The 18,993-nt window shown below is 33.8% G+C and overlaps 1 protein-coding gene across 4 annotated transcripts in view; it reads right to left on the bottom strand.

The window, feature by feature from the left end:
- FSTL5 (follistatin like 5) overlaps nt 1-18,993 on the bottom strand; it is a 682,404-nt gene that overhangs the window by 311,449 nt on the left and 351,962 nt on the right. For all 4 annotated transcript variants that reach the window (XM_077846542.1, XM_077846541.1, XM_077846540.1 and 1 more), the window contains exon 5: nt 4,024-4,220. In XM_077846542.1, coding sequence (XP_077702668.1) covers nt 4,024-4,220 — 197 coding nt within the window. The remainder of the gene's footprint in view (nt 1-4,023; nt 4,221-18,993) is intronic.

Raw genomic sequence — 18,993 nt, forward strand, 5'->3', positions numbered from 1 at the left:
TAAATGACATGAATATTATAAATATTATACCTGTTATTGCCAATATATGGAAAGGAAAATAAAGTCACAGAGTTTAAGTAACTCACCAAAGGTTCACAGGTTGTAAGTAGTAAAGATGTGATTTGAATTCAGGCTCTATAATCAAAGTTCTTATCCACTACACTTTGATCATAAAAGAAGATTATTTTGAAAAAAAATATCCAGGACTTCATCAATTTAGAACCACTGACTCCTTTTCCCTTTGAGACATTGTCCTTTTTCTTTTGAAATGCAGATGTCATCCTCTGTTGATGTCTTTTCTTCTGTTATTACCTGTTTTAACTCTTTCAGACCCTCCATTGCCAATGGCAAATCTACCAGTGTGCTACCATCAATTTTATCAATTTCATAAAATACAATTCTCTTGAAAGTCTAAAATCTCACTTTGCTATAAATTTATATTTTATAATTGAGTATTCTAATATACAAAAATGAGCATCAGACTGAAAGAGTAAATGTGCAGTTACAGATGCTTATGTTAAGCTAGAGTGGTGAAGAGATGGATTGATTAAGACTTATTTCTATAACTGGTGAGTTCATTTTAGCAAATATTTTCTTGCTGTGACACGTTGTTAGCTGTGATACTAAAGATCTTATTCCTTTTATCTATTACATTTTTTATGCATTTTTACCCTCAACTAGAAAGACCTCTAGGTTCTAATTTACTTGAAAATCTGCAAGAAAAACTCTAGAATATATATTCATTATGTAGAATAAAAATAGAATGTGTGCAGCCAGCTTTCATGCTGCAATTATAAAAACCTCAAAGCCAAATTACATTCTTTAATTTTTACTTGTCACTGGCAGTATCTTAGAGTTACATATTACATTTTTGCTAATAATGGCTTGTAAATTATTAAGACACACCATTAAGATCCTTTCCTTTTTTACCCTTTTCAGTTAAATTATTTTAAAATTCCATATTAAATTATGATATTATATGTTTCAAAATTTATTAATAAAACCATATGTATTATTGGTTATAATATCTGGCAAAAAGATCTTAAAAAGAGTACCTGTAACCTAAAAAATACACAAGTCAAAACAATATTTGTTCTAGACATATCTAGATATTTATTATATCTTTTCAAGAGGGCTTCTTATAACCCTCTGTTGTTGTTGTTTTCCTCCTTTTTTTTTTTTTCATAGTTGATTACTGACAGATGAGATACATTTTCACGACACACCACTGAAGGTGTGAATGACTTATCTGGTATGGGATGTACTCAGAAAGAAGTCAGTAAACCTCCCAGAACTTTCCTTGCATGTACTTCATGGATAGCCAAGATGTAAATGTGTTTCTGAAAATAAAGTTTCTGAAGATAACTTTCAGATAAATTGGAAGGGCACTTTTCAGACATAAAGCAAGTCCAAATCAAGGAAAACAGAGAAAACAAAACTGTATTTTGCAGCCGATGAACCTCATTGTGGGTTGAGTTGTATCTTCTAAAAAGATATTTGAAGTTCTAATCCCAAGTGCCTCAGCATGTAACATTTTTTGGAACTAGGGCTGTTGAAGATATAATTAGGTAACTTAAAATGAGGCCATCCTGGAGTAGGGCGGCTCCTTAATTCAATAGGACCGATATCCTTTTAAGAAAACACAAGGCGTTGTGAAGATAGATACACAGAGAGGATACTCTGGGACTATAGAGGCAGATGACGCTATCTGCAAGCCAGGGAATGCCAAGCAATGCCCAGCACTGCCGTAAACTTAAAGAGACAAGCAAAGGTCCTCCTCCAGGTACTTCAGAGAGAGAATGGCTTAGCCAGCTTCTTGATTTTAGACATTGAGACTCCAGAACACAGAGAGGGGTTGATTTAGGAACCACTTTGCATTACTTTGTTATGGCTGCCTGGGAAACGAACACAAACTTCAAGTGGCAGAAACCTGAAACAGGTAGACTTCTGTGTCACTGCCATTTTCTAGTGAGGAACAATTTTCTATTTGGATTTAGATGTAGCTACTATGATAACAACTGGATTGGGTAAGATTGATGTTTTGTACCCAACCAGTGGTTACACCAGTATGGAGATGTGATATATGTGATATATATTATATAAAATAAAAATAAAAGTGAAAACACATCGTATTCCAATATGTCAGGCCCACGTAGATCAAGGTGACAAGTCTTAATTTTAAATTCATTTTAATTAACTAGTCATTTCTCATTGTCACTATAAATATAAAATTCTAGAGTTTCTTTCTTGAAAAATAAATGATGAGGTAAGTGATAACAGATATTTTAATTAAAGGTTTTATAATTTTACCTAAAATTCCAGAATTTGATTCTTTAAAATCCAATGCCTGGATTTAGTAACTAGTCGATGAATGCAGGCTGAATTAAAGAAGATAATGAAAATGATATATATTTTAATTAACTGGAATGGGAAGAACTATAATCAACTTAGTTACAAAGTCACTTTGACATAAAGTCTCTAAGCTAAGTTACACTATTCCAAAGCTAAGAAATTCTTGTATAATAAAATCAATATCCCACAGTGTCAGATTTTAAAGAGAAATCATAAAATTAACCATAAGAGATGAATGGCATGATGTTACAGAGATACACTAATGGATTTTTTTAAACTATATTAACTGCTAATCATTGGAGAAAAATCCACCTGAATATACCCACTACAGAGATTATCAAGAAGTAAGCAAAATTCCTCCGTGCTATCATCATTTTCCTAGATTGGTCTAGATTGGCTTCCTTTCTCCATTACTCCCTAAAACCTGTATGCCTTTTTGGAGAAGTCTTATGTCTCATTTAACATTTCTACTTCTAACTACAACTAGTTTAGGCTTCTTGAATCTGGGTATTACATTTTCCTTCAAACTAGTCTGTCTGTTTTCATGACACACACATAAAAGTATTTCTATTTTTCCAAAATGGCTTAAATAGACATTCTGTTTATTCAAATATTCTCTTCTTTAATAACAATTTTCTCATTACATGTTTCATTTTGGTGACAATTTTCAAATAAATGAAATTTAATAATGTGGACTTCATATTAAACCTAGATTGACTATATCCTAATTGATCTTTCATTATTTAAACAGTAAAAAATTTCAGTAATTTGATACCTTCTTAAATGATTTATTTATATTATGATTATAGATGTGCTCAATTGCTGGTGAATAGTTCCCTTGAATATTGGATACATAAATTTTTATTGACTGATAGAAAATTAAACATTACAAAAGCTCCAGAATACATCTGAAGATACACATTTTCTAAGATAAAGAACTGATTCCTTTAGGTATTTAAGGTAGAAAAAACTATCAAAAATAGTTACCTCTTTTTAAACTACACAACATCATATAAATGTTACTTGAAATTAATACTGCTGGTAGAGTAGTGTTAGAAGAGAAACAATACCAAAACGTAAAACCAAACAAAAAAAAACAAACCTAAAGTGACATCACTTAGGCCACATGCCCAAACTGGGGTTTAATATATAATCTACTTGTAGTTCAACCTCCCCCAGAAATATAGTCTTAGTAGGTCAGTCAAGAATTTTTCAGTCAGCACCAATAAGTCTGCCACACGGGCCCTTTCCAACCCCCAAAAGAAGATGAAGTAATCTACATGATAATGGCCCTTTTCTTACCCTCAAAGGAAAAGCAGCCTTGTCTGGAACAATCTTTCTCTTTTTGCTAATAATTGTTTTCCCACACTCTCCTCTACAAAAACTTTCCATTTCGTACAATTGCTCCAGCCCCCCCTCTATCTGCTTAATGGGATGCTGCCCAGTTCATGTATTGTTCAATAAAGCCAATTATATCTTTAAAATCTACTCAGTTGAATCTTATTTATTTAACACTAGTCAAATTTTACACTTAAAAATATGTTTAGTCCTCACTCTCAGATAATATAGATTAAGTATATATTTTATTAATACCGAATAAATTCACACAGATGTAAATATATTGTGCATTCTATATTTAAATAAACTTGTTAATTTAATCATCAATCATACCTGAGTTAGTTCATTAATATCTACAAGTCCGTTACTGTCAGCATCAAAATATTTAAACATTTGATCCACCAACAACTTCTTCCAAGATATGTCATCACCGTTAGGGTTGTCATTTTCTTGCGTAATATATTTTTGATTTTGTAAATCTAAAAGCATGCTTTTCATCTTGCTGTATTCAGTGGCCTTGCAGTTATCTCCTGTAACAAAAGAATTGAGTTATTTTTAAAACAATATTATTGAAAAGGAATCATTTATTGTATCAATATTAAGAAGCTGATATCTTTTATAGATAATATATTTGGTACATAATTTTTATGTTCCTACTTTGCATACTTTACACATATATAAGATAAAAATAATGGGTTATATTTATGGTAGGATAGAAAATTTTCATTTGTATCAAATCTAGTAACAACATATTTACTGTGTATTTTCTCTATGCCAAAGTAATTTGTTCCTCAGTATACATTCCTATATAGATAGTTCACAGGTTTGAAGCACAGGGAGATGAAATGACCTGCCGAAGGCAAAGGGTTAGATTGTGTTGAATTTTGCACTTGAACTCATATATGTCTGGTTTCAAAATAGAATAAGATATTTTTAACTGGCAGTATGCTTTTTCTTTTTGAATTTGTTTTGAAGAAATTTGTATATATGTGTGTTCGCATTTTTAAAAATTCTATTCTTAATGATGCTAAATTCGTATTTGTGTTCCTATAAAAGTCTTTATTTTTCTGATATTCGTTTATCTCTCCTTTCAGAGCACTCGGTGTATACCATGATATATGTTTGCATTTTGTATCCTGAAGTTTCAACTTTGCAAATTTTATCTCCACAAATGAAGTATAAGCTCGTTGAGCTAACAATGCATTACAGCTTTATCAATATTTCCCACAGAATAACCAGGGCAACACTGGCAACATCAGAGTTAGTGAAAATAATTGCTTGGCTTAATGTCTTAAAAAATAACTGCAAATGCTCTAATATGTTCACATAATTATCTTACAAAGGATTTTTCTTATACTGTCCCCATGATAGTGTCTTTAAATAGTAAATTGAAAAGTAGCATTTACCACTGATAACAAATGTGATACAAAATATATTATAGAAAATACAGCGCCTAATGTAATTTGTAAATGAAAAAGTAGTAGGTATTGCATCAGTCAAAAATTTTTAGAACATATTTTTAGGGAAAATACCAACTTTATAATTGTTGTCAATTTTGACAATTAGACTTTAACAGAATCTATAATTTTAAAAGATTTAAAAGATCTCTGAAGATTTTTAAATATATGTTTGAGAAGCATGGAGTTGGAAAACAGTATTCATTCTCTTTCAAGACAAGACGGAAAACAATCTCTTCTAGAGAGATGAGAGACTGTCTTATTTCTCAAAGACAGCAAAATAACTACTGTTGTTCAGCAATTTTAGTGTTTAGCAATCCTGTCAAAGGGCTTCTTTTTTACAACAAAACGTAAACTTTGTGCTGCAGATTAAGTGAATTTTGCGTTATTCTGTTCTCGGTTAAAAATAATACTAAAAATGTTCTTAGGATAGCAAAGAAATCGCTGACCAAAAAAAAGAGAAGTAATCAAATCTAGAGGGATAGGTAGTGATTTTAGTGTCCATGGAAGTGGCACAAAAGGAGCCTTCCGACATGATGTGCCCGTGATTGTGTGTGTGAACATGTGTATGCATCAGGAAGTGAGAGAATGTTCGAGAGAAGCATGTGAAAAAGGATCACAGACTATTCCAATAGCCCTACTTGGGATTTCTGTATTTGACTTTGGGTCTGTGTTTCCTTTCATCTGACTGTAACGAGTAGGGTGCGGTTTGGAGATGCTGACCTGGGGCTACAGAATGTGAAGATCAGAATGCTGGTGAGAGGCCATAGTAACTAGGGTTTAAACGCTGAGAACCTGTTAACTAATATTTGACACTTGAGTGAAGAGGATACAGTTTGAGTTGTTACACTCTAATTTTGATCTAGTTGAGTATTGTCATCAACACAATGATCTCTATTAATACTTTCATTTTTCAACTTGTAAATTTCCGTGAAAGTTCAAGTGGTTGCCTGCAATCCAAAGAAAATAAAAATAAAAGCATTCCAGTTAAGGCATTTATAGTCTATGAAAATGGACAAGAAGTAGTTATACACGTATGCAAAATTTTGTGGAATTTATAGATTTAATAAAATTTCTGTCATAGGTTTTTTTTTTAGTAATAAATAGGAACATCTGCTATTAACAATAAATCACATGTAATGCAGGTTTCCTATGTGTCAGGAACTTTATACATATTAAATCAGTTCACCCTCACAACAGTCCCAAAAGAAAGACAATATAATGTCATCATTTTATAGATGAGAAATTGAGGCATAGGGAAATTAAGCAACTTGTTCAAAGCTACAGGGCGAAAAGGGAGCACAATGATTTTTACGTACAAGCAATATCCCTTTTGTCCTTTCTTCACTACTTCTCTCATCTTCAGAACTGAGTTTTAAAATCAACGCATATATGGAATTCAGTAAATTTGTCCATGGATTATTTGAAAAGGGCAAAATAAACATAATAATAAACTCTAGGCAAATAGAGGGAAAAAAAAAACTCATAATGGAAAAAGAAAAGGACTGCCCGAGAAGTTGCAGAAAATAATAAAATACTACTAAGGGGGAAAAAAACTTTCAAAGAAGAGAGTATGAGGAAATGTGAAATGTTGAAGAATAAAAGTAAGATAAACAATGAAACATGCCCGTTGAAGTCCTTGAACTGTAGGTAATTGGACACCTTAAAGAAAAATTTTAGTAAATAAATGGAGTAACATTCTTTAAATCTAGAATCTCCTTTTATTTAAGATTTATTTGAGATAGAGAGAGAGAGAGAATCCCAAGCACACTCCCCACTGAGCGTAGAACCAAGTGTGCGGCTGGATCCCACGACCCTGAGATCATGACTTGAGCCAAAATCAAGAGTCGGATACTTAACTGACAGAGCCACCCAGGTGCCCCTAGGGTCTCCTTTTTTATTATATACCTCCTTCCCATTGGAATCGATATTTTCTCTATTTTGTTTTATGTTATTTTAATTACAATATAGTTAGCATACATTATTATATTACTTTCAAGTGTACAATATAGTGATTCAACACTTCCACAAATGACCTAGTGCTCATCAGGACAAGTGCACTCCTTAATCTCCATCACCTATTCCCCCATCTTCCCACCCACCTCCCCTCTGGAAACCATAGGTTTGGTCTCTATAGGTAAGAGTTTGTTTCTTAGTTTCCCTTTTTCACTCTTTCTAATGTTCACTTGTTTTGTTTCTTAAGTCACACATTTGAATGAAATCATATGGTGTTTGCCTTTCTCTGACTTATTTCTCTTAGCCTCATATTCCCTAGCTATATCCATGTCTTTGAAAATGGCAAGATTTCATTCTTTTTTATGGCTGAATAATAGTCAATTGTGTGTATATATATATATATATATATATATATATATATATATATATACCACGCCTTCTTTATCCATTCATCTATTGATGGACACTTGGGCTCCTTCTGTAATTTGGCTACTATAAATGACAGTACTATAAACATATAAACATAGAGGTGCATGTTTCTTTTTGAATTTTTGGTTTTGTACTTTTTTTGGGTAAGTACCCAGTAGTATGATAACTGGATCAGAGAGTAGCTCTATTTTAACTTTTTGAGGAACCTCCAAACTATTTTTCATGAGTGGCTGCCTCAGTTTGCATTCCCACCAGGCATTCTGACAGGTATGAGGTGATATCTCGGTGTTGCTTTGATTTGTGTTTCTCTGATGAGGAATGACGCTAAACATCTTTTCATGTGTTTATTGGCCATTTATATGTCTTCTTTGGAGAAATATCTATCCACGCTTCTGTCCACTTTTAATTGGATTGTTTCTTAGGTGTCGACTTGTATAAATTCTTTATACATTTTGAATACTAACCTTAATCAAACATGTCATTTGCAAATATCTTCTAAATGGAGTAGACTTCTTTTTTACAGTGGGTTAAGGAGCAAAAACAGCATTTGGAAATATTAAATATTTACTGACTTTTCAGTGAAATAAAAAGAACTACCATTATTAATGAAGAAGAATAGATATTTAGAAATAAACATCAATTAATAGATATTTGGAAATCCCAGACTCTTCCATGAATAGCACAGGCAGGAGGGTAAGACATTTTTGTTTGTTTATTTATCTGCTTTGATAAGATTCCTTTCTCAAAACTTAACCAACAGAGAGTGTTAGATTGGTGTAGCTAAGGGAAAGAAATATTTTCCTGGATTTACCTCCTATTCTAGGAGACAAGTAAGAGATCTCCTCTGCTGTTCCTACTCTAGACACTGAGAATAAGACAAATGAGATGCCTATATGGTGGTGTCTATACCATCATCATTCCCATGAATGCAGTGACACTGGGGCCGTGTGATTCTTGATTCAGTGTCGTTCTAAGGGCAGTTAAAATCCATCTGGCCTTGGGGGCTGGGAAAGATGCAGAATCTCTGACATTCAAGTGGCTGCACCTGTGTAGTTGGCAGTGCCTCTCCAAGTCTCTATGGAACCAAAGATAATTACATTTTATATATCCTATAGTACAAGTATCCATTTCAGTACATGGTAATTGCTAAAATTTATAGATTATACCAATTATGCTTTGTATTATGTTTTTTTCAAAGGCTGTTTTTATCTTTTTGAAATTATAATTTTCTCCATCTCTTCCATCCATCAATAAAAATGACCTATTCCCTTCAACACAAAAATATTCAAATCTAAGTATATTATTTATCTTTTTAACACTTACATTTAGAATTTGATTGATTTTGTTCTAATATAAGCTGAAATCTTAGATATTCAAAGAATAAAAATAAAATGTTTTGATTTAGTGTTAATTCTATCCATTTATTAGAATATATATTGGAAGTGTTTTTTTCCTCAAACTGTTCAATAATTGTTAATAAAATTCTTTCACATATTTTTTAAAAAGATTTTATTGATTTATTTATGAGAGACAGAGAGAGAGAGAGAGAGAGAGAGGCAGAGGGAGAAGCAGGCTCCTTGCAAGGAGCCTGACAGGGGACTCGATCCCGGATCCCAGGATCACGCCCTGGGAGGAAGGCGGCATAAACCACTGAGCCACCCAGCCTGCCCTCTTTCACATATTTTTAGAAAAATATTTTGCATTTAGAGCATAAGGAATATGTCAAAACTTTAGTATGTTGAATATGAATGTATTTAGTATGTATATATGAATCAAATTCAACATGGAAAACATATTAATTTGTAAGTTGTTAAACTGTGTATGAAGGAGGTAAAATTACCTTTATTGAAAGTTGTCTGAACAGAATTAAAACAAACTTTAATCTTTAACTGGAAGATCTATTTAAATGTGAAAAAAATAGGAGTATAAATATTTTTGTGTTACTCTACTTAAATGTTCATACCAAAAAGTATGTAATAGTTATATACAAAACTAATGTAAATTTATTATGCCTCAGATACAAATCTAACTTTGAGAATTCACTAATACAAACACACATCGCATACCATTTACAACTTAATACATTTAAAAAAATATATATGTTCCATACCCAGGATGGAGCCCGATGCCGGACTCAAACTCACAATCCTGAGATCAATACCTTTGAGCCTAAATCTAGAGTCAGTCACCCAACCTACTGAAATACCCAGGTGCCCCCACAACTTAGGATATTTTAAGAATCATGATTTTCTCCTAGAGACAGGGAATTTTATTTTTAAGTTTTTATTTAAATTCCAGTTAGTTAACATACAGTATAATATTAGTTCAGGTGTACAATCTAGTCATTCAACACTTTCTTACAATACCCAATGGTCATCACAAGTGTCCTCCTGAAAGCTCATGGCCTATTTTACCCAACCCCCCACCCACCTTCCCTCTGGTAACCATCAGTCTGTTTTTTATAGTTAAGAGTCTGTTTCTTGGTGTGAGGCAGGGTATTTTTTTTAAAGAACACACTTATGTTTTAGAGCATTGTTAGGTTAACATCTAAGTTGAGAGAAAGTAAAGATTTTCCATATATTCTCTGCCCTCCTCATGCACAGACTCCCCCACTATCAATATCCCCCAACAATCAGTGGACATGCTAAAAGTCCATTAGAAATCAAACAGAATGTAGCCTTCTAAGGTCTTTCACTTAATAATAAGCATTTAATATTTTTCCATGTTTTTTCATGGCTTGAGAATTCACTTCTAGTAGCATTTAATAATATTCCATTGCCATTGCCTGGATGCACCACAGTGTATATATCCATTCACCTACCAAAGGATGCTTCTAAGTTTTGGAAATTATGACTAAAACTGCTAAAAGCAACCATGGTCAGATACTTATGTGGCCTTAGTTTTCAGCTCTTTTGGATAAATATCAAAAAGCATAATTGCTAGATCATATGGTAAAATGATGTTGTTTTGTAAGAAACCACTAAACTGTCCTCCAAAGTGGCTGTACCATTTAGTATTCCCATCAACGATATATAAGAGTTCCTATGGTTACACATCCTGCTGACATTTTTTGGATTGTTCTGAATTTTCACCATCTAATACATGTGTGGTGACATCTTGTTTTACAGGCGGTTTTTTTTTTTAAGTTAATAAGTGACTATATTTTACTAGAGACCTTGGTTCTTTTACCCTTCCTTCCCATGCTCTCTACACACGCACAATGTGATTTAGCTTAATTTAATATTTCCTTAAGCGTTGTTGAATACTTAAAGGGAAATGATTAAAAATACAATTAATTCAATTAGTATGCTTACTAATTAGTTTTGGGAATTAATCCCAAATTATTTAATCTCAATTACTTCCCTTACTGGAAATAAAAGGAAAGTATTGTAAGTTAAATATCCATTTTCCAAACACTTTCTTACTTATGATTACTTCTGTCAATTACATGCTACACTGTCATTGACAACAAATTTCTATAAGCAGCATTAAAAAAAAAGATTTGGATTTCTAGTTTGGCAAATGTGATTGTATATTAGAATTTCAATAAAACTGCTCTAGGAACCAGGTCACTTTGCTCTCTTAATCCTAAAAGAACATTGATTAAAATGCCTGTGAGTGGTCATATTAGGCACACTATGCTCTTTCCAACTATACCCTTCAAAGGTGACACACTTTGGAACAAGTGCTCAACTCAGTTGTTACTTACTATCACCACTCTCTTTCATCATCCTCATAAACACAGTCATGCAGAGAATGCTGACGGAAAACACAACAAAATAAAAACAGCACAGTACAATGGTGAAATTGATCACCTAGAATGCTTGGAAACCTAAATGAAAAATGGACATTTATCTTACCCAAAGTAAATACAACTTACAATATTAATTATCATAAAATTGGCCAAATGTGTTACTTTATTGTTTAGGGAATTTAATAGTCTTTTAAAGCATTATCTTTATAGTAAAAACCAAGAAAACATAATAGGCTTCATATGAAAAGGCATGCCTCCAATACAATACATGGAAGCTAATGGTGTTAAAACACTTTGTGAATTGAGTTTGTCCTACTTAATTTTTTTTTTTTTTTCTGGAAAGCTAGCTACAAATATTTTGCACATGAATATGTACAAAGTTCTTCCATCTTCTTACAATCTTACAATTACTGTTAAAATGTGAGCACATATTGCCTTACATATTATGTCTTAAAGCTCTTGTGGTAGCTTGTATTTTATGAAGATTATTAATTTTCGTTTATGTTACTTGTATGTATATCACACTTCTCAGAGTTAAGATTGCCTAAGTAAAAATTGCTTAATTTTTAAAGACTTTGACCAAATCATTTAAAATTAACCAGATTACAAAAAAAAAAAAACAAAAACAAACAAACAAAAAAAATTAACCAGATTACAAGAAAGTAAATCTATCCTTATACTGATTATAGTCAAAATTCAAAATTAAGACTCATGTAACTCCTTTGAGAATAGGTCTCTTAGTACTTTTGAGCCCTAAATAATCTTTCCCTACAATTTTATCACATCAGTCAAATATGTGGTTGTCAATGAAAGTTTTGTTTTTTGCATTTAAATTACAAAAGATATACTATTCATCTGTGAAGCCATAGCCATATAATGATTTCTAATCCAATATTTACACAGCAATTGTGTGTTGGCATTGTTCTAAGTATTTTACAGATAACTCATTTAATCTTTATATGACCTTATGAAGTAAGAACAATTACCATATTAATGAAAGCATAATAAGCCCAATAATAGGCTTGACATTTGACATTACATGAAAGGTTGAGAAACTTCTAACCCTAGGATTGTACGCCCATCACTCAGAAATTAACTCAGCTTTAATTGTTTTTTCCTCTGTTATTATACAGAATCGTGTGAAATTCTGTCAAGAACTTAAGTCTTCTGAAGACTGCCTTCATGCATGAAATCTGATATGCATAGTCAATGATAAATCATTTTTTTTTTGTCTTCTATATTGGGACAGAGAGGTCTTTGGTTGGTAGGATTTTTAATTTCCACAATAATCAATCATTAGGGGCACTATCTAGTAATGACATGAATGACATACCAAGCCTATCTACACATCATGACTTTGTATGCTCATAGCTTCAAAAAATGTAAATCAAGTGTGATACAATTATCAGGCAAGCTTGATAAGCCACAGAGAAAAACTGTAGTACTTCCATATGGGAAATGTAGTTCAATAGCCATTGAGCATAGTAGTTTGGTCTGGAACAAATCCAGAAATGTACTCTTATGGACTATAGTACTCTTCCTTAGCCTCAAGTTTAAAAAAATTTTTTCTAATTTTTATTTATTTGTGATAGTCACAAAGAGAGAGAGAGAGGCAGAGACACAGGCAGAGGGAGAAGCAGGCTCCATGCACCGGGAGCCTGACGTGGGATTCGATTCCGGGTCTCCAGGATCGCGCCCTGGGCCAAAGGCAGGCGCCAAACCGCTGCACCACCCAGGGATCCCAAGCCTCAAGTTTAATGTTAAAATTTTCTGTAGTGGAAGTTTGGGCTTGAGTTAATTTCTTCCTGAAGTTTATCTATGAGCCCTGGGTCCTTTGGACAGCTTGGTGTTAAAAGTTCCTACTTATGAACATAAGCATACATCTTTTTTTTCTGGTCACTGAATAACTTAGTCAAGACTTCACAGACATCTTGCTTCTTAATATCTCAGCTACTCTGCGTCTTATTTATCACAGTAAGTACAAAAGTGTCTTGAGCAGACTCCACACTTGAGCGTGGAGCCTGATGCAGGGCTCGATCTCATGACCCTGAGATCATGACCTGAGCCGAAACCAAGAGTTGGACACTTAACTGACTGCACTGCCCAGGTGCCCCATGGATGTACATCATGTTTTAACAATAGTTTATCATCAAGTTGACAAAAGATTACTTAGGAAATAGAAAAAATAGAAGGCAAACTATATAAGCATTGTAAATAGAAAGCCTGGAAAGCTTGGACATTAGGTGTAGATTGTGTTTGCCATCAGTAGAAATTAGGCCTATAAGACAGCAAACACATACAGAGGAAGTAATAAATTTTTAAATCATAGGAGTATGAGGTAATTTGGGGATATTCTGGTAGAGGTCTCAATGAGGGAAAAGGAAATATAATTCAGAAGCTCTATAGTTCAGAAGGAAAAAGGGCTTAATAAATTGGACTAATGAGTCTTTGGCAAATGCATGGCAGTTGAAATACGGCTGATCAAGGAGGGCACTTGTGATACTACAGGTGTGATATGCAAGTGAAGAATCACTAAATTCTACTTTTGAAACCAGTATTGGACTGTATGTTAACTAACTAGCATTTAAAAAAACCTTGAAAAGACAAAAAATAAAGGATGGCACTTATGAGGTGTGAAGTGGATATGACAATGTCAAACCATGACCATACATTCTCAAGGAGTATTAGGACGCAGACTTCTTAAAAAAGAAACTGCTAAAGCACTCAGTAGTTTGGTGGAGAAGAAATGAAGGCAATTTCATCACACAACTTTATGCGCTAAAATCTACTTCTTGAAAGGGGGAAAAATTGCCTAACTGCGGCAAGGTAATGGAAAAATATGAGGAAAAGAGATGTTGCCTTTCTCTGAAATGCAAAGCTTACTATGACATTCAGCTGACATTTTTATTTTCACTACATGCAAGAATGTATGTGCGTGTGTGTGTGTGTGTGTGTATACACAAAACAAAATCTGTGACTATATTAATATGAGTAATAGCAAAGCTTGTAGAGATATATTCCTTTGATAGAGTATGACCAATGTTTCGAAAAAGCCTAAGAAATACCTTATCAAAGGTAAGTTCAAGCTAACTTTGTGTGGTGAAAAGTTGTTTTCTCATTAAACTGACTCTTCTCAAGTTAATTTTAAGACAAATTAAATGCATATGAGCTATGAATATGTTTACATAAGAAAAAATGTATTAAAATCTGTTCAATTTCTAAAGTTGACAGAAATGTAAAATTTCTAATTTCCACATTATGAATAAATAGTAAAAGAGAATTACTTAAGTACTTGTCCTTCTCATGTATGTTTTCAGATGCAAATGAATTTACAAACTCCTTATTTTTAAAGACATTCATTTTACAAATGAGCTGCAGAATTATGTAATAAATACATTTTGAAAACAATGCCTGACTTTCTAGTTTATAAGGAAAAAGAAAAACCACAATGTCTGCCTTTACATTAACTTTAAAATGCTTACTCTTTTAATTTCTTGATTTGGTTACTTGCTATAAACAATGAAAACAAAAACACCCTTTCTTTGACGCGAACATACACTAATATTCATACACCTATATTTATGCATGTCCATATAGATACCAATGCAAAAATATATAATGGTTTAGTAATATTATCTGTTCTTCAATTAAATTGGTTTCTTCTTGACTCCATAATTAAAATAATGACAGAGGCTTTTGTAGTTTCTGTCTAAAGATTTTCCTTTTGTACTATTTCAATGTTGCTCGGGCCACATACTGATTTCTAGTACTACAGTTTGGTAAATAAGTTGGGGATGAGCAAAGGAATTATTAGGTGTCTCCAATGGAAAATTATTCAATATTTATAACATGACTTGCAGGGTTATCTGCCCTCAGGCTTTTGCTGCCTTTGAAATATTTTAGTGCTCTGTAAATTGTAGATAACCGATACCAATGAAAAGTAATTCTTGTCTATGGACTTGCAAATGAATTCTGACTGGAAGAGATTCAATTGATTTCTCTCCCTTCTTTTGTGGAAAAAGCCAAATACATGTCTACCTGTGAGTGCATTTCCACAATTGTTTACTCCATATAGGTACCTGGCTCTTGGGCTTCTTTCACCTGATTATAACATCTGCCCAAGGCCCCTCATAAATAACAAGTTAGTCGAATATTCAACATGTGCTAAACCATGCCAGCAGGTTGGCTGGTATCCAATACTTGCAATACTTGATTCAGGACCAGGTTCCTAGCACAGACCCATCTTTTTGGAATCCTGCCAGATTTAGAGACGAAATAGAAAGCTACGTGAAGCATGATCCGAATTTTTATTTTATTTTAATGACTCTTTAAATCATCCTTAAATGATCTTTCCCAGACTCGGTAAACGATCTCAAGGGAAAGCAAAGAAAATTCAGCACTTGATTTCTGGAGATATGGGAATCATTTTAAAAGTCAAGGAAGTACGCTTTTTAAATAGTCCAGGAAAGATAGGAAACTACCACAGAAGGGCAGGGTCGGAGGGAGCACAAACACGACACAACAACAAAACAAACAAGACAAGGGAAAAGAGGACGGGTGACAGAGAGAAAAAAGAGAGGAACTGGAAGATTATTTCAGATTGAGGAATAGACCTGTTTCACAAATAACACAGTTTCCCTTTATCACAAGGAATTGTCAAAGACTCATCTGTGGGAAGTAGTTACCTCAAGTTCTCTTACGTAATAGATTAAAAAAAAAAAAATCTACAGCAGGTTTGGACAAACTTCCGTAAAGGGCCAGAGAGTAAATATTTTAGGCTTTTTGGTCCACAGCATTTTTGTCACCACTACTCAACTTTGTTATTGTAGGGTAAAAGCAGACCTAGGCAGCCTGTGAACACATGGTCATCAGTGTGTCCTAATAAAACTTTATGTACAAAAACAGGCAGTGTGCCACACTTTGCGACCCCTGGTACATAGAATAACAGTATAGCATAGATAGATATCAACATAAAATTCATTAACATTATTCCTGGGATTTTGTTCATTGGCTCTTTTCTTGAAATTTAAGTGTAGAGATTTTGGGGAAAAAGAAAAAAAAAACACATAGATACAGATATACTCAATGTTGAATTCAAAAGCAGCATTTTTTTAAGTTTTAATTTTAAAAGCTCCTTTAATTTGTCATATAAATGTAATTCGCTGGAGAAATTAATATTTTACATAAATTTAAGGGATAGTGTCAGAATGAAGGAAGGTTAGTATATCACATATACCCCGGGAACGTCATTGACTTTTCTCCTTTGTCATAAAAGAGTAGACTAGACTTTTTACTTTTATTGAAGTAACCTCTTGGTCAAAAGGGGTTGTTTTGGGCAAAAGCATTTTGTTAAATGTAGTCAGGGTAAATTTGGCATTTTATTAACTTGTGAACATAAGAACGATTTGCCATTTGCCTAGTGGGGATGGTCAGGAAAGCTAGACAAACAGGTAATTCAGAACCCAAAGAGTATTGTTGGCACAGCTTGAAGTTGCTTTTAAGGTGTACTAAATGAGAAAATAGGACTCTCAGAAGCAGTAGTTTTTAGTGTGTGTTTCGTATTATAGCCACCTGAGGAGCATTAAAACAAGTGATGCCTGGGCCTCTTTCTCAGAGTCTGATTTAATTGATCTGTGGTAGGGCCGGGGCATCAATATTTTTAAAAAGCGCTTCAGATGATTCATACATGCATCTAAGGTAGTGAACACACTGCTTCAGAGTTTAAATAAAGTAGATTATAACCATATCCCTCTAAGCGGAAAAGCAAACTTGACATTAGCTCAGGTGCTAAATCTAGGCCTGATTTCCTAGCTGCTTCTTCACACATAAATGGGCCTAGGAGCTCATGCAACACACAAATGCCTGGAGCATTCAGGGCTTTATGATTTCCGTCTATTGCAATAATTGTAAATCTGGGATAAATTTGTAAAGCTGAAGAAAAATATGCTTTTATCAATGAATTGCATTCTGAGTCTCATCCAGCTTAGGAGCAACCTAGGCAATGTCCCCAGTCCCTAGGGTTCAGAAACATACAGGCCTTAGCTGGGGCCTAAGTTTGTCTCTCCCTTTAAACTTCTATAATACTTTGTATTAATCATATTCACTGTAATTGTCTCTCTCTTGCTCACTTTCTCTGTCACTATACCTTTTTTTTTTTAAGATTTTATTTTTTTGAGAGACAGACAGAGACAGAGACAGAGACAGAGACAGAGAATGAGTAGTGGAAGGGGCAAAGGGACAAGCAGACTTCTTGATGAGCAGGGAGCCCACAGGGCTCCATCCCAGGACCCTGAGATTACGACCTGAGCCGAAGGCAGAAGCTTAACCCACCTAGCCACCCAGGTGCCCCTACCTTTTATTTTTTAAAACAGGACATTTTGGGGACAATACATTGTTGTAAATTAAATACCAACATGTTGTTACACTTCTTTCCCCCTATTCTCCCATTATATACATTGCCTTTATTTTATTACTATACTCAGGTAAACCTAAAATAGCTTATTCAAGAAACTATATCTAAAACGACATCTAAAAAAAAAAAAAAAATGACATCTATCTACCTACACACACACAAAGACAGAATTCGTATTTTGTATACAAATATATATTTTTATTTTCACTGCCTTCCTCAGTGCTGACACCTATTTGCTTGCTAAATATTTGTTGAATATCTTAACATCTACTTTGAAAAGAGAAAGAATAGAAATGACTTAAAGATTGCAGTAAATGAGGGGCCCTGGGTGGCACAGTTGGCTGAGCATCCAACTGACTCCTGGTTTTGGCTCAGGTCACAGTCTCAGGGTGGTGAGGTTGAGTGCCACACTGGGCTCTGCATTTAGCAGAGTCTGCCTGGAGTTCTCTCTCTCCCTCCTCCCTTGCCCCTCCCCCTGCTCATGTGCTCTCTGAATGAATGAATGCATAATAATAGATGATAGATAGATAGATGATGATGATAGATAGATAGATAGATAAAAGAATGCTGTAAATGGGCATTTCAGTATTCCTAGCATTGCCAGATTTAGGACATAAAAATTTAGCACAGCCAGTTAATTTAGAATTTCACGTAAATAATGAACAAATTTTTCACATACATATTCCCAAATCCTGCACTGTATTCACTGTATTTTATCTGGCAGCCTTGGAGACTAACTCTGCCCTAACTTATCCAACTACCTTTAAGACAGTATTTTATTCATCCTAATCTCATATAAATGAATTTTTAAAATCTGGCATTCTCTTTCTTTTCATTGATAAATTAGTCCACTTATATTTATTATTGTTCTGGTCTGAATGTTTGTGTCTCCTCAAAATTCCTATGTTGAAATTCTATTGCCCAATGTAATGGTTATTAGGAAATCGAGCCTTTGGGAGATGCGTAGGTCATGAGAGTGGAACCCTCACGAATACAATCAGCGTGGCTATAAAAGAGAGCACCCTGACGCCGTAACCCCTTCTGCCCTGTGAGGACATAGTGAAAAATCAGCTGTTTGTGAGCTAGGAAGCCATCCCCAAACACTGAAACTGTCGGTGCCATAATCTTGAACTTTCCAGCCTCCAGAACCGTAAAAAAAAATTTTTTGTTGTTTATAAACCACTCAGTCTGTGGTATTCTGTTACAGCAGTCTGAACGGACTAAGACAATTATGATAATCGGTGTCTTTAAATTTGTTTCTGTAACTTTTATTGTGCTCACTATTTTTTGGCTTT

The sequence above is a fragment of the Canis aureus genome, chromosome 13 (assembly GCF_053574225.1).
Source record: "Canis aureus isolate CA01 chromosome 13, VMU_Caureus_v.1.0, whole genome shotgun sequence".
Lineage (NCBI taxonomy): Eukaryota > Metazoa > Chordata > Mammalia > Carnivora > Canidae > Canis > Canis aureus.